The sequence below is a fragment of the Sturnira hondurensis genome, unplaced genomic scaffold, assembly GCF_014824575.4.
Source record: "Sturnira hondurensis isolate 20B ecotype Veracruz unplaced genomic scaffold, ASM1482457v3 Scaffold0016663, whole genome shotgun sequence".
In the NCBI taxonomy this organism is placed as follows: domain Eukaryota; kingdom Metazoa; phylum Chordata; class Mammalia; order Chiroptera; family Phyllostomidae; genus Sturnira; species Sturnira hondurensis.
In genome coordinates, this window is record NW_028089294.1 from 16043025 (window position 1) to 16058187 (window position 15163).

Sequence of the window (15163 nt, forward strand, 5' to 3'; positions counted from 1 at the left end):
TTATCTCGGAGCAGAAAGTCTTGAATCTCAGTGAAGTCCAAGGTCCTTTTGTACGGATCATGCTGTCGGTGTTGCATCTGGGAGATCTTTTTCTAACAAGATCACAGAGATTTTCTCCTGTTTCCTTCCTGAAGTTTTGTAGGTTAGCTCTTACGTTTTGCTCTGTGATCCTTTTCAGGTTAATTTTTGTATATGGTGTGAGGTAAAGATCGAGGATGTTTTTATTTGTTTGTCTGTTTGTTTGTTGGCGTAAGAATATCCAAGTGTCCTAACAATTTGTTGGGAAGACTCTTCTTTCCCCATTGAACTGCCTTGATGCCTTGGTTGAAATCAGTTGACCCTCTGTGTTTGAATCTGTGTCTGGATTTCCTATTCCCAGGCACCTGTATGTCTTTACTCAAGCCAGTATCATGCGGTCTTAATTACTGTTTTTTTAATAATGCTTGAAATCAGATAGTGCGACCCTCTCTAACTTGGTTCCCTTCTTTCAAAATTACTTCGCCTATACTAGTTCCTTTACATTCACATACAAACGTCATAGTCATTGTAGCCCTACCTGTGAAAATCCCTGCTCAGACCCCGACTGACACTGCATCGGATCGCTGTGTCAGGGGGAGAACTGACATCTTTCAGTGCGGAGCTTTTTCGTTGGGAACGTGGTGTCGCTCTCTCTTTGAGTCGTCTTCAGTTCTCATCGCAGTGTTCTGTGCTTTTCATTGAACAGATCTTGCACACACTCTGTTAAATTTATACCTAAGTATTTTATACTTTTTTACTTTAAGGTCTCATTATTAATTACTACTATATAAATATGATTTTTATACATAGACCTTGTTTTCTGTGATTTTGCTAAATTTACTAGTTCTGTTAGCTTTTTCTGTAGATTCCTAAGGACTCTCTACATAAATAATCATGTCGCCTACAAACAAAGACATTTTGACTCCTTCCTTCCCTATCTGGACATTCATTTCCTTTTCCTGGCCAACTGCACATGGCTGAGACCTTGAGTGGCACTAGGTAGAAGTGGGAAAGCAGCTGCGCTGAACTTGCCCCAGTGTTAGGGGAAGCATCCGCCCTGTGGGGCGTGTAGTGTTAGCTATGCAGCTTTTTCTTGTGTGCCCTTCATCAGATTGTGGGGTTCCCTTTTATTTATATTTTGCTGAGAATAGATGTTGAATTTTGTCAAATGGTGTTTCTGCTTTTATTGAGATGATTGTGTGGGTTGGTTTTTTTTAAGGTTTTATTTATTTATCTTTAGAGGGGAAGGGAAGGAGAGAGGGAGAGAAACATCAATGTATGGTTGCCTCTCATGCGTCCCCCTCTGGGAACTGGCCCGCAACCCAGGCATGTGCCCTGACTAGGAATCAAACCTCGATCCGTTGGTTCACAGGCCCACACTCAATCCACTGAGGTACACCAGCCAGGGCAGTTTTTTCTTTTTTCAGTCTGTTGGCGATGTCAGTTACCCTAATTTTTGACTATTGAACTAGCTTTGCCTTCCTGGAATAAAATCCACTTAGTCACAATGTACTAAATTGTTGGCTGGATCAGCTAAAATGTTGTAAAGGATTTTTATGTCTGGTTATGAGAGGTAATGGCCCCGGTGACAGTTTTCTTGTGATATTTCTGCCTGATAATCTTATTAGGGTGATGCTGGTTTCATAAAATGAGTTAGAAACTCTTCTCTTTTCTCCCCTCTCCTCTCCTCTCCAAGACTTTGTGTAGAATTGGTATTATTTCTTCCTTCAATCCTTTATAGAATGCACTAGTGAAGTCATAGAGTTTTCTTTTGGGAAGGTTTTCGCTTAGGAATTTAGTTTCCTTAATAGATACAGGGCTGTTTGGGTGTTCCATTTCCTAAGCGAGCTATGGCTGTATGTTTTTCAGTGATTTTGTCTGTTTGATTTAACTTACCAAAGTTATTGCAATAAAGTTTTTCATAATGCTTCAAAATTATTCTTTTAATATCTTTATACTCTGGAATGATGTTTCCTCTTTCATTCCCGACCTTGATAATACGTGTTTTCTCTCTTCCTGATGAGTCTGGGTAGAAACTTATTAACTTTGTCATTCTTTAAGAACCAGCTTTTAGTTTTATTGATATTTTTTTCTGGTGTGTTTGTTTGCTGTTTTATTGGTTTCAGCTGTCATTCTTTCTTTCTGCTTTCTTTGGATTTAATTTACTTTTTTTCTAGTTTCTTAAGGTGGAAACTTACATCATTGATTTTAGGCCTTCTTTTTAACATAAACATTTAAAGCTATAAATTTCCCTCTTAGCATTGCTTTCTTTACCTGAATATTTTAATGTTATGTTTTCACTTTCCTGAATGTCAAAATATTTTCTGATATTTCTGTGTGTATGTGATTTCTTCTTTGACCCACATGTGATTTATAAGTGTTAATTTCCAGATATTTGCAGGGGGTGTCAGGTGTCTTCCTGTTATGGATTGCTAGTGTAAGTCTGTGGTGGCCGGAGTACGGCGAGTCCTCACCTGCCCCATCCCCATCTGGGAGTCATAGTCCACGACTCCTCCCCCTACCCGTCTCTGGCCTGACTGATAGAGAAAGCTGTGCTGAAAGCCAGGACTAGCGCCTCTGGCTTTGGTGCGTGGGGTGGGCATTTGCCTCCTTGGGACCGATCTAAGCCCGGTTTACATCCCAGTCTGTTGTTCATTTTTACAGGACCAGGAATCAAACCTCCAGAGGAACGGACAGTTGAATACCTAGAAGAAGTTGCAGTTACTTTTGCCAAAGGACTAGCTGATAAGAAAATCTCTTTAAAGAGAAGCAAGGGATTGATGGAAAGTGAGTGCTGTTAAAAAACAAGGCAGTGCTTCTTTGCAAGGAGTGTAACTTTGTTTGCTATAAATTTTAAGTGAGAAAGAGGTAGGTGAAGTGTTTACTAGAAGCATAAGGTCAGCCTTAAGGGGTATAGCGCTGCTCTGTGTCAGGTCCTGATCCTTACCCTGCCTGCTTAAAAACACTGTTTAAAAACTTCTTTAGAAAATTTTTAACATTAGTACAAAAGAAGACTACTACAAGACCCAGCTTCAGAATTTATCAACTAATGAAACTGTGTTTAAAAGAGTGCTTAGATTGAAATGTGGATTTTGTATGTCAGAGTAAAGAGCAGTTCTTTCAGATAGCTTAGAACTCCTGCATTTTTATGGAGTTTACAGAGCAAACTAACAAGGAATTTGCTCATTGCCATCAGGTATCTAAAAGCATTTTACCTTACAGGGTTGACATCGTACGCCATGAATATTCCATTTGTCAGGGAACAAGTTTACAAAAAGGTGGAAGAACAAGTACGAAAGCAGACCAAAGGCCTTTATCCTGCGCCTCTGAGAATAATTGACGTGAGTCTTTTCCCCCCACTCTCAGGTTCCGTGTATTTTCTTCCTTTGTATAGCTCAGCACTCTTTATTGCCACTCTGGACTGTGCGTGGCAGTACAGGAGTTCTGCATTCTGCTGTTAAAGTACCTACCAAACATGAGGGAAGAATACAGCAAGCTACAGAAATTCATATGAACTGATGTGTTCGGGGATGATACATCTTATTCATTAGTTGATGAGTTTAAAACTGTCCGTTATAAACCAAGATGGAACTTATGTCGTGTCATTATGACAAGGCCAGTGAAATACTGAGCATTTATAGAAAGGTAGTTGAGACAAAAATTGGTGGCTGTATTCTACGCTTTGTCAAAACCATTGTCGGTACCTCCCATGTCTCATTAACTTCCTCATGGCCATAATTACGAAAAAGCTGTAACGATGTTGAGAAGTTCTGAACAGAACAAAGAGAATAGGTGACATGATCGTAGGGTTGAAGAAACTTTTTTCTAAAGGTAGACTTTGAAACAGAACTCTTCGATCTGGAAAGTCTAAGATTAAGAGAGCATATAACTAAAGACATCAGCATTGGAGAATGGGTTAGTCTGCACATATATTTTAAGCAGGAGACACCAAAGCATGTAAATATGAAACATGATACCCTGCCTCCATTCATTCCCCGTCCAGGCTGGGGAGATGAGACGTACGTACGTGGTGAGGCAGATAACGGTGCAGCACAGGAGTTTTTCCAGATAATTGGGACAGAGGAAGATTGCCGAGTGCACAGAGGAGGGAACAGCCACTGTGAGCCAAAGAGATCAGGAAGAGTGGAGTCTGGCCTGCGCCCTGAAAAATGGGTAGAGAAGAGGTGGAGGGAAAGTGACTCTGGGCAGAGCGGGTGTTCTGAGCAGAGTTACAAGAGGTGGAAAACAGTAGGCTCTTCAAGGGACCTAAAATGAGGTCGGTTTTTGTAGAAGGGCGTTGAAATGTCCGCAGAACAGCAGATCAAAGCTATATTTTAGAAGGTCAGTCAATAATGAGTTAAGGAATTTGACCTTGGTTCTGTGTAGACCACAGAGAACCATATTCCTGGTAGTGAGTAAAAATGAATTAGAGAGAAACAAAGTAGAGCCATGAATTAGAAAGCTACCTTGGTAACCCGGACTTGAAGTTCAACTAAGACCCTGAGATATAATAGTAAAAACAGTAAAAAAAAAACAAACACAGAGACTCACCAAAGACAGAGATGAGTTAAGTTTGAGAAGTGCTGAGTGTAGGTATTTGAAGAAATTCAGGCATCAGTATTATAGACGGAGATGTCAGTTAAGGATGTAGGTGTGTATGTGTGTTTCAATTTGTCATTCCCATAAGGTACAGTGATTGAGTACAGGCTCATTACTTCATCGGTTCTGTTTGCTATTGTATTTAGGCTAGACCTTACCCCAGATGTTAAATCCGGTTTCGTAGAGGTCATGATTAATGTGGTGCGCTAGGAGAGGTGTCGGAGGAAGAGAGCAGAGGGGGGGAAGAGGCCCGAAAGGGGAGCTTTGGGGATCTGGCCGCTCGTAGAGAACAGGGGAAAGGCTGGACGAGCAACGCAAGCAGACTCCGAAAGGGGCGGCGACAACTCTTTCTCTGATGAGGAATAGGGTTCAAAGGTGGAGTTCAAGCTATAGAACCTCTTTGTTTTCCTATTCGGACTTTTTAAATTCTGTTTATTTCCTCCTGTTTTGCAATGGGCTTGGCTCTAGCCTCAGAGACAGAGAATTAAGTCGACCTTAAGGAACCACCAGGCACTAAATCCTCTCCTTTTCCTCACTCCAATCTGGTCTTTCAAAACTAACGCTAGCGATTTTATTCAGCATTCTCGTACATCTTACCAATCCACTCCAGCAATGCACAAATATTTCGTATGTTTTTTAGGTGGTAAAAACTGGACTTGAGCAGGGGAAAGAGGCTGGCTATCTCGCTGAATCTCAGGTAAAGTTCTTTTCTATTTTTTTGTTATTAGATACAAGAAAACCAAAGATCTAAAACCGTACAAAACTGTAAACAACAAAAAGTATCCAAAGTCTAGCAAAACTTTTTCTCCAGTGGTTATCATTTCTTCTGATCTCAGCAGGCGAGCCGCTGCAAGAGAGCGCGGTGGTCCCAGGTATTTGGACTTGCTCTCCGTGACGAAGGTAGTGAATACAGCTAGGGAGAGCCGGGGCAGGGTTACAGTCCTTTCGGCAGGAAGCGTGGACATTTTATTCTGTGGTCAGGCTGGTCTTGTTGTGCTAAAATGGAAACGTTGATAGATAAATCTGATCCGTACTTGTTAGGGCCTAGAGATAAACTTCGAAGCCCAGCCTCTTTTTGGTGAATTAGAAAGTAAAACGAAATGTTTTGTGCCTCCTAAAAAAAGAACAGAAGGGACACAGGAACCAGCCTCACTCCTTCCACATTCTGAGTTGGTGATGTGGCAAATTTAAGTGGTTTGGGTTGTTTTTAAGTTTTAAGCAATCACTGGAGAGTGATTACTCCGGTAACAGGACAAAAGGTGTGCAAAGAGCTAATGACAAGTTCCGGAGGAAATATGCCGTGTACTTGATTGCTTGTTGCCGTGTATTCTGGTTCCTTTTTCCTATCGTAACCAGCTATACACAGTCGTATGTACAGAAAAGTTGGAGTCTATTTTATGAATCAAAATTGGGAGTGTTATAATCAGTATTTCCTGTCTCTTCTGCTTGGCACAACCCACTGAGTTCATGACTGCTAATGGATTTCTACCCACAGTTTGAAAATCACTGGCTTTTTCTTTATTTTTTATCTTTTTGAAAATCACTGGTTTATTGAATAAAACCTACTAAATCAAGGTTAGTAAAACATTAATTCTGTAGAACATTGTTTAATGTTTTACTAGGACCTAATAGCAACTTTATTAGAGGGATTCTCTCTTTGAAATACTATTTGAAACCACGTAATTATACCAATAATTCCCAGTGTTATCGCTGATGACAGTAGCTGACACAGAGACCCTAGTCATTTCACTGGTGTTCCCATTTAGACCCCACCACGCTGTAAGATAGGCCTGTTTTCGATTGTGTACGGCTGAAGAAAGCTTCACAGCCGGGAATGGGCAGAGCCAGGACTCGAACCCGGCTCTGTCCGACTCAGGCTCTGAGTCTCCTTCTCCTCCCCGCGGGGCTGAGACTTGTTCTCCACGAGTGGCAAGGTACTCTTGAAAGTGGCTGAGTACCACGTGGGCCACCTGCTGGAGGCCAGTGGAAAGAGAACTGGAGCTGGACATCATACTGCTAGGGTTCACCTTCCCTCTTTGCCACTCTGAGGCAGTGTGACCCTGAGCAAGGTCACTTAACCTCTCTGGGCCTCCCCTTCCTGATTTGATTTTAAAAGGAGGGGTGGGTCGAGAGGACCCTGAAGATCCATTTTGGCTCTGACACCACAGTTCCACGGGAGGGGTTACCACTGCGCTAGTGTAGGGAACGGGAGCGCAGCCGAATCCGAAACCTTGTCAAAGCAATAGTCAGGAAGCGCTGCAGGTGAGTGGGGAAGGGACATCCATGGGGGACAGACTCTGCAGCACAGGCTCCTCGCGCATGTCACCTCTGCTTCCCAGAGAAACCGAGACTGTGAAGTTCCACCTTTTCTTACGCCTTTTTCACGTTTCAGAAATTTGCCGAGCTCGCAATGACCAAAGAATCAAAGGCCTTGATAGGATTGTATCAAGGTCAGGTCCTGTGCAAGAAGAATAAATTTGGAGCTCCACAGAAGGAGGTCAAGTAAGTTAAACTCCACCCAGGAAGCCCTTGTGGGTCTCATGATGTGCTAAGCTTGCAGCTGTCTTTGAAGGTCTACAGAGCTAGGCTTGTATCTTCAGACTTGCCGTAAACTCCTGTCCTGAGCACATTAGGTGCCCATTCCTCCCAGGAACTTCTTGGCCGTCCGAGTTTGGCCCGTGGTGAGTTTTCTCCAGCCCTCTCTGATAGGTCCTGTGGAGGCTTCCTTGTCTCGCCACTGATGTCCCTAGGAGTCTGGTTTAGGTGCCCCCTCCCTGAACCAAACACACACACTGTGCCCTGTTGGATGATCCTGTCTCTCCCTGTGACTTCAGATACCATTTTTGTGAATGCTCACATCTGCCCCATTAAAGAACATAACGCCTTATCCTAATTGCTAAAGGCTGTCCTTCTTTTTGCTTACAACCTAAGCATCCGAGGTTCTACTTACCTGTTTCATATGTATTCTCTTCAGCAAGCCTTTCAGTGCTATGCTTCCTAACGAGCTCTTTAGCATTTTAAATTTAATAATGCCTCTGAACTCACCGTCTTGCTCAGTGGTTCTCAACCTGGGCGCTGTTGCTCCCCAGGGGACATCTGACAGTGTCTGGAAATGTTCTGGTTGTCACAACTGGAGAGGGAGGGACACCACTGGCAGGTCGTGGCTAGGGGCCAGGGATGCTGCCAAAGTCAGCCCCCCACGACGAAGAATTATTCGGTCCAAAATGTCAGTAGTGCCAAGGTTGAGAAATACTCTTCTAGGTGAATTACAGTGAGGGATTTAAGAAAAGCAACTAATGTTACCACCATCTCTGTCCCCTCACCTTTAAGGAGATTTCGATTCAAAATAGAAGGTAAAATGGGCAAGAAATCTGCATGAGACAGATGAGAGGGCAGGTTTCCAGACAGACCGTGAACCGCAGCCATAACGGCCCCGGCACACGCGGGGCCAGCATCATCCGGGCGCGTCTGCCTCACGTGGCGCTGGCCGTGTCTTGGGTTCCATGGGCTAGGTCAGTTCCTTCCGTGTTGACGGCAGCCGCTTCAACCTGCATCTGCTCACGGGTTCTGCAGAAATCGAACAGATGGACAAGGATGACAGGGCCACCCATTCCCCCTGCACAGCACAAACAGGACAGCTAATGCTACTAATTACTGCTATATGACAGGGAGAGACTGCACTTTGCAGTAGAAGAGGGTACTCTTCGATTTGCAGACCTAATTAGCCACCCCAGACTCCTGTTCCTGTCTGCGTGTAACACTAAGAAGTGTGTGCACCCAGACAAGGTGGTGGTGTGTGCCAGATACACCAAAAAGACAGGCAACAGCCATGTAAAATGAGTATAGGAAGAAAGAAATGAGAATCAAAATACTTAAGCTTATGAAAATTCTCCCCCAAAAAAACATCCACAAGAAGAAAATTTATAACAGAACACTTCCAGACTTGAATTAAATATCCTTAAAACAAGTATTTGCAGATAAGAAAACAAAATCACCTAAATCAAAATTTAAAACTCAGAACTAAATGGGTAGAAAAATATGATCTAAGTGTTGACCTAACTGGACAAATAAATTGAAGGAAAAAGTAATATCATTTAAAAATGAAGAATGGATTATAACATACCCAAGGCAGAATACGTTGAGTTTAAAATTTAATAAAAAACATTGGAAAAGGGTGTTCCCCTCTCTGCTCTCCCATGGTGGAGTCATTTATGAAACAAATTTTAAATTTTGAAGCAGGTAATGTATCAATCCTTTTTCAGCTCTGTTCTTTATATTTCTCCACCCTATTTTCTCATCATTCTCCAATTATTTAACACCATATAAATATTTTTATTATTTTAAAACTACATTTGAAAGATGCTCCCAGGACTTGAAATTAGGTTTCCTTTTGGATATGGATATGATTTTTTTAAATTACAATCAGATTTGTTAGGAATGAAATTTTATGCTGCATTATAACTCTAGGTCTACTGTGCTATAAACTTGGTCTTCTGTTACAAAGGAAGTTGTTATGGGAAAAAGAAAACTTATTTAGTTACTATGGGACTGGCCGTGTTATTCCAGAACTATGGAAAATTGAAAGTAACCAGGTGTGAGTTCTAGCCTCAAAAAACTTAGAATAGAGACAAAAATAACGGCCATGAAGCCATTCCAGAATACTGTAGAGTAAACCAGGTAAGTGGTCCAGACAAGTTCAAGAGGAATGCAGGACTGGAGGAGGCAGGACTGTGCATGTATGTGGGTGTTGGAGGGAGCAGTGAGGTCTGGAAGCAGAGATGGCCCCAACACACTTTGGAACTAATCCAAGTCAGGGGTGATGAAGGCCCAGGTTCCAGGAGAAAAGAAAGATGACTGGGAAATGGCAACATCGCTAACGAAGTAGCTGGAAGAACAGCTGGTCTTTGGGCACATCACTGCAAACAGTGGGCTTTTCTCTGGAAAACAAAAATACTGACATTGACTTAGGCATAAACCAAGTTTTCAGTGATCTCAGGCATGAGTGAAGAGCAGTATAATATGATCTTCGATCGACCAGTTCTTTTTTTCTTTCTTATTGTATTTATTGGGGTGACATCAGTTAATAGAATTTCATATAGGTTTCAGGCATACAATTATAATGGGTAGGCCCATTCTTGTAGACCTAATGGATTTTTGCATTTAACTTAGGAAAATCAATCATTTATTAAATGTGCATCCTTACAGATGAAAATTATTTGAAACACCTTGTTGTTGTGCCTGCTTCCGTTGGTTTATTAGATAACAACCAGGGCAGCACCCCCTGCACCGAAATGATTACAGGTCGTTTGCTGAGAGTCGTTCTGTCCTTGTCTTTCAGGCACCTGTCCGTTCTTGGTGCAGGACTGATGGGGGCCGGCATCGCCCAGGTCTCCGTGGACAAGGGCATAAAGACTATGCTTAAAGACGCTACGCTAGGTGGGCTGAGCCGAGGGCAGCAACAGGTGTTCAAAGGGTAAGACCACCTTCTGCCTTTGCCGCAAGTTAGAGCGGTTTGGGGTTTTTTTTTTGCCATCACAGATTCCTTTTCCTGAGTGCAGTGAAAACGAGATACTCCATAGTTAAGTTTCCTTTGTGTTTTGGAAACACTAATGCCTTCCTTCACTTTGTGTCGGAACAGGTATTAGAAACCATTAGCATCATTGAGTGCAGAGGAAAAAACTTCCAGGTATTTCAAAAATGCCATTTACTTGGGGCTTGGATGTCAGGCTAGAACTCGCGGTGTTTGGGAGTTTTAACAGTTCCCAGTAAATAGCTGTGTGGCTAGGGAACACTGAAGCAGCAGGGTGTCCCTGTGGAGAGAGCTGAGGCCCGGCTGTCAGGAAGCGGGACCCGGGGCCAGGGCTCCTGAACTCGTATGTGTTGACTGGTGTTGCTCTAGAGAAGCAGGTAACTGGTTTGGTTCCACAGTGTCCAGGGCTTTACGAGACTCTCTCCATCCTACTTCTGAATTAACGAAGAATAAAAATTATTCTCCCTCCTGCTCGCCTATCCCCTACCCCCACCCCCCACCCCACCCCACCCCACCCCCCCACACACACACTGCTTTGCAGAGGGGAAGAGGGGAGCAGCAGCTTCACGAAACTGGGCATGGGTCTTGCCTCACTTCTCCCCTGTCATAGACTAGTTGGACCGTCCTGCATGTGACTTTAGCTGAGTGGGCATTTTTTGTTTCTTAAGTGGACTGTGTAGTTTAAGTATGGTTTTACCCCTTTTCTGCAGAGAAGCTCATATGCTGTCACTGTAATGCTTTCCAGGACCTGGCAGGTTTAATCATTTTGGCAGATTATTTTAAGACTGCAAGGAGTTAGAGTTAAAGAAAGGGCGTGTGCTAGGTACCAGCATTGCCTGAGACTAGACTGCCGGCGTCCCCAAACAGCACTTCACACAGCCACCTACAGAGGCCTTGCTGCTGTCAGATAGCGTCCTGCTCTCGACCCCTTTGGGGTTCAGGTACCCTGGTGTCCCTTGTGCCTTAGAAACATCAGGCTCCGGTGAACGTCCCTCGGCATACTGCTGACTAGGGACCTACATTTGGTTTCCTTAGGCATTTGATTTAGAGCAACTAATAATATTTTGAACTTCTGGTTCAAAATATTTGGTTGCTGACCACTGACATGGTTGTCGGTGGTTGTCAGAAACCAGGAGTTTTGAACCCAGACTTTTAAGGCTTGAATTCTTTGAACTTCTTTGAATCTTCTGGCTTTTTTTTTTTTTAAAGAAAATTTTATTTTAATAAAAATGTTTGCTCTTTGAGCTAGCTCCTTCCCCCACCATTAGCAAGTAGTTTTATCACTAAAAAGCAATTATCTTGTGGTTTTAGTTTCTCTTTTGGTTAAGGAAATTAGTGAATGGGTTTAGCTTCATTCTTCATTCAGAGGAAAGCTCTCAGCCATTTATTCTGAAAAGGTGCTCAGATGAAAACCTGAGAACGCCTGTCCTCCTGGGCAGTAAGAAATCGCCAGGTAAGTGTCTGCGTAGCAGGCCCTCCTTGGCCCTCGGTGAGAAAGAAGGAACCTGGAGCTAATATTTCGCATGACCACTACAATGTGCTGTTAGGCATGGACTGGGAAGCAGATTAAGGATACAAGAACTAGTTCTTGGTCTCTGTCCCCTAGGAGATTGTAACTACAGAATAACAAAATGATGTATAAGCAAGTGTAGGTCCATGGGGTCTGGGACAGGGGTTGGCGCTCTCCCTGCTGTAGGCAGAGAATTACCAGAGCTTCTCTTTCGTCTTGCCATTCTAGTGTTCATGTTCACTCCTTTTGGCAGATTTAACTGTTTTATGAATGATACAGTTTATGTAAGTTGGGAGGTTCGAGGCCTCCTGTAGTAGAGAGAATGTGGGCCCCGAGTTACTGGTGTGAACCCATGTGCCCTGCTGACCTGGTACCTTGTCATTTGACCATGAGTCCCCTGAGCCCTCCGCTGTGTGAGCCCCCTCACACCAGGGGCTGTGCTGTCCAGGCCGTGGGCACTCCATAAATGTTAGCTTCCTGCTCTTCCCCTCTAACTGGAAATGTGGTTTTTTTCTAGATTGAATGATAAAGTGAAGAAGAAAGCTCTGACGTCATTTGAAAGAGACTTCATTTTCAGCAACTTGACTGGGCAGCTTGATTATCGGGGTTTTGAAAAGGCCGACATGGTGATTGAAGCTGTTTTTGAGGACATCAATCTTAAGCACAAAGTGCTAAAGGAAGTAGAAGCAGTAAGTAAGGGGTGGGTTGTGCTTGAATCCTAGCATCGTGTGTGGAGGACACAGGGGTGGAGTTGTTAAAGGAGCTTTTGGAAATTCTTGGTTCTTTTTATAGGGCTGTTCATTCCCAGACCTGAGTCTTCGCTGAGCTCATGCACACTGCATATGGTATAAAGGTCAATTCTGAGTCCTCCAGGAAGAATATCAAATAGCTTCTAATCCTGAGTACAGGGCCTGCTGGGTCTCCCACCATCACCTAAACACACAAATGGCCTCATGGAGGATGGCCAGATGTCTTGCTACTTTGGGGCGGCTGAGCCATAACCAAATTTCTTCAGGTCTAAGCGGCGAAGGAAAGAGGGGAGAAGCAACTTCCCCAGGCAGATTCAAATGTCCGTTTTATGGAAATGCTGCTTTGGTCTCTGTTTCAAAGGCTCTATGTAGCCAGTTCTGGAGATGGGGTGGCGTGAACGAAACAAGTACTTGTTGTGTAGAGTCCGGAAAAGAAGAAATGGCAGTGACCTGGCCAGGAAAAACCTAGGCATTTGTCCTGACCGGGAATCAAACTGGTGACCCTGTGCTTTGCAATCTGGTGCTCAATCCACTGAGCCACGCCAGCCAGGGCCCGTGATGGATCTTGACATAAATGAGATTTGATTCAAGGTCATCTTTTCAGTGTTTATCTAGGGTCTCTTATGTACCAGCTATTGGGGCGTAGTCTCCAGATTAGGATGAGGTGGTTTACGAAGGGCCATAACCAGAGGGCTGGATGGGAGAGAACGAGGCCGGCACATTCCCCGACACTGCTGCCCGGTAATCGTCAAAGTCAGCGAGAGGTGTCTGCCTCCCGAGCGCTTCTGGCTGAGGCCGTGGCCAGGCCCAGCGACCCTCCTTAGCCTCTCTGGACTCGGGTCACCTCCCAGGCCTAGCTGACACCTTCTTAAATGCCCTTCCTCCACAGGTGATTCCAGAGCACTGTGTCTTTGCCAGCAACACATCGGCTCTCCCAATCAATGAAATCGCTGCTGTCAGCAAAAGACCCGAGAAGGTAAATTCTGAAGAGAGAAACATTCTGAAAGGCTTTATGGCCTAAGACTCACTGGTGGAGGGACTAGTGTGGATTATGAAGTGAATGGGGGTGACAGTGTGTTCCCCAGAACTGAGCACAGCAGAAGCTAGTACCATGACCAGCGTGCAATGCAGGAACGAGTGACGCACAACTCGAGATGCCTTTATAGGTGATTTGCAGCCCCACTACGCGTTATTATGCAGGTTTAGACTATGAAACCCACCTTTATCACAATTAGACAGAGAAAGGTAGGCCCTGAGAAGGGATGTTCCAGAATACCACTTGAGCTCCATAGCAGACTTGGGCGACTGCCCAGGGCAGGTTTGGCTTCAACTCCAGACTCAGGAATGGAGGATCGGAGTGCATGGTGGGATGTCTCCCCCTGCAAGGTAATCTAGACCTTCAACCCAGGGCATGAAGGGCCGGGTGTGGATGTACTATCAGCGATTGGGAATGAGGCCTAGAAATTTATCTCTGGGCTTCTGTTGTCTGCCAGAGTAACTGAGGGAAAATAAAAACACTCAAAAAGAAAGAACACAGCTCACCTCTCGGGAGGATCCAGGTGGCCTCATCTGACCAGAACCGGCCCAAAGCAGGCAGGGAGTAGAAGAGACTTGAAGGATTGGAAAAGACTCACACACAATCCGTGTACTAAAAACACAGAAGCAGCCTCCTTCCTATTGTAATAGCTGGTGGATGCAAGGCAGTCTCTCCCATTCCCCAGCAGTCAGCAGGTTAGAGCCTGGCAGAGGCAGGCTCAGTGACGGCAAGGAAAGGTCCCAGGGAGAAGCTGACAGTGTGACACCAGGGAGGGCACAGAAGCAGTAGAGAGGCAGGTGGACAGCCCTTATCACTCGGAGCACTTCCACAGCAGTAAAAACCAGCAAAGGCAATCTGCCACCGTTCCCGGGACACCGGCCTCTCCTTCTTCCCGGTGGAGTGGAGTGAGCGTCACGCTTTGCCATCTGGCCTGCAGGCGTCCTGGGTAACTTATCACCTGCTGGCCTTATAGCATTCCCATTCAAGGAAGGCCAGAGGGGCACAAGTAGGATGACCAGCCGTCTCAGCCTGCCAGGGTCTGATGGCTTTCCGCCTGCCCCATTCTCCCCCCGAAAAGCTGGACTCTCACCTAAACCGTCAGCTTCCTTAATGTAAGTGGGACCTTCACTCTTCCCTGATAAGTCCAGTTTGGCCTTCCGCTGTCGTTTGCATGCCAGTTTTTGGTAGGATCAGTCGCCCTTACTGAAAAGCCCAGGGAGCAGATGGAAGAGGAGTTCGGTGAGCTCCCCCTGACCCTCCTAACCTAGGTCAGAGAGCTGTGGAGCCGAACTGTGTGACTGTAGCAAGCAGTGTCCCTGCGCCCCAGCCGCCTTTCTCCCTGCAGCTCTCCCCGCACAAAAGGATGCTGCTGAGCGTCCTCCTCAGCGCTCAGTCTCGTGGCTTCCTGTTGCCCTTGCCAGGTGATTGGCATGCACTACTTCTCTCCTGTGGACAAGATGCAGCTGCTGGAGATCATCACAACAGAGAAAACATCTAAGGACACAAGTGCTTCTGCTGTAGCCGTGGGCCTCAGACAGGGGAAGGTCATCATCGTGGTTAAGGTGAGCGGCTGCGTAACAGAGTGGCAGATTGGGAAAGTTTCACGAAGACTCCTATACCTCTGGGCTTGTTTATAATTTGTCTGGGGCAAACACACCAACTTCGGATATGATTTCCCCCAGTCATCTACAACCTGGATAGTGGTGCTGACTGTATCACCG

General features: G+C 44.9%; 1 protein-coding gene across 1 annotated transcript in view; it reads left to right on the top strand.

Annotated features, from left to right (window-relative positions):
- Positions 1-15163, top strand: part of HADHA (hydroxyacyl-CoA dehydrogenase trifunctional multienzyme complex subunit alpha) — a 33910-nt gene that overhangs the window by 15372 nt on the left and 3375 nt on the right. Inside the window, exons 8-15 of the mRNA XM_037066762.1 lie at positions 2683-2805; positions 3241-3359; positions 5258-5314; positions 7010-7119; positions 9956-10090; positions 12175-12346; positions 13296-13382; positions 14864-15004. Coding sequence (XP_036922657.1) covers positions 2683-2805; positions 3241-3359; positions 5258-5314; positions 7010-7119; positions 9956-10090; positions 12175-12346; positions 13296-13382; positions 14864-15004 — 944 coding nt within the window. The remainder of the gene's footprint in view (positions 1-2682; positions 2806-3240; positions 3360-5257; positions 5315-7009; positions 7120-9955; positions 10091-12174; positions 12347-13295; positions 13383-14863; positions 15005-15163) is intronic.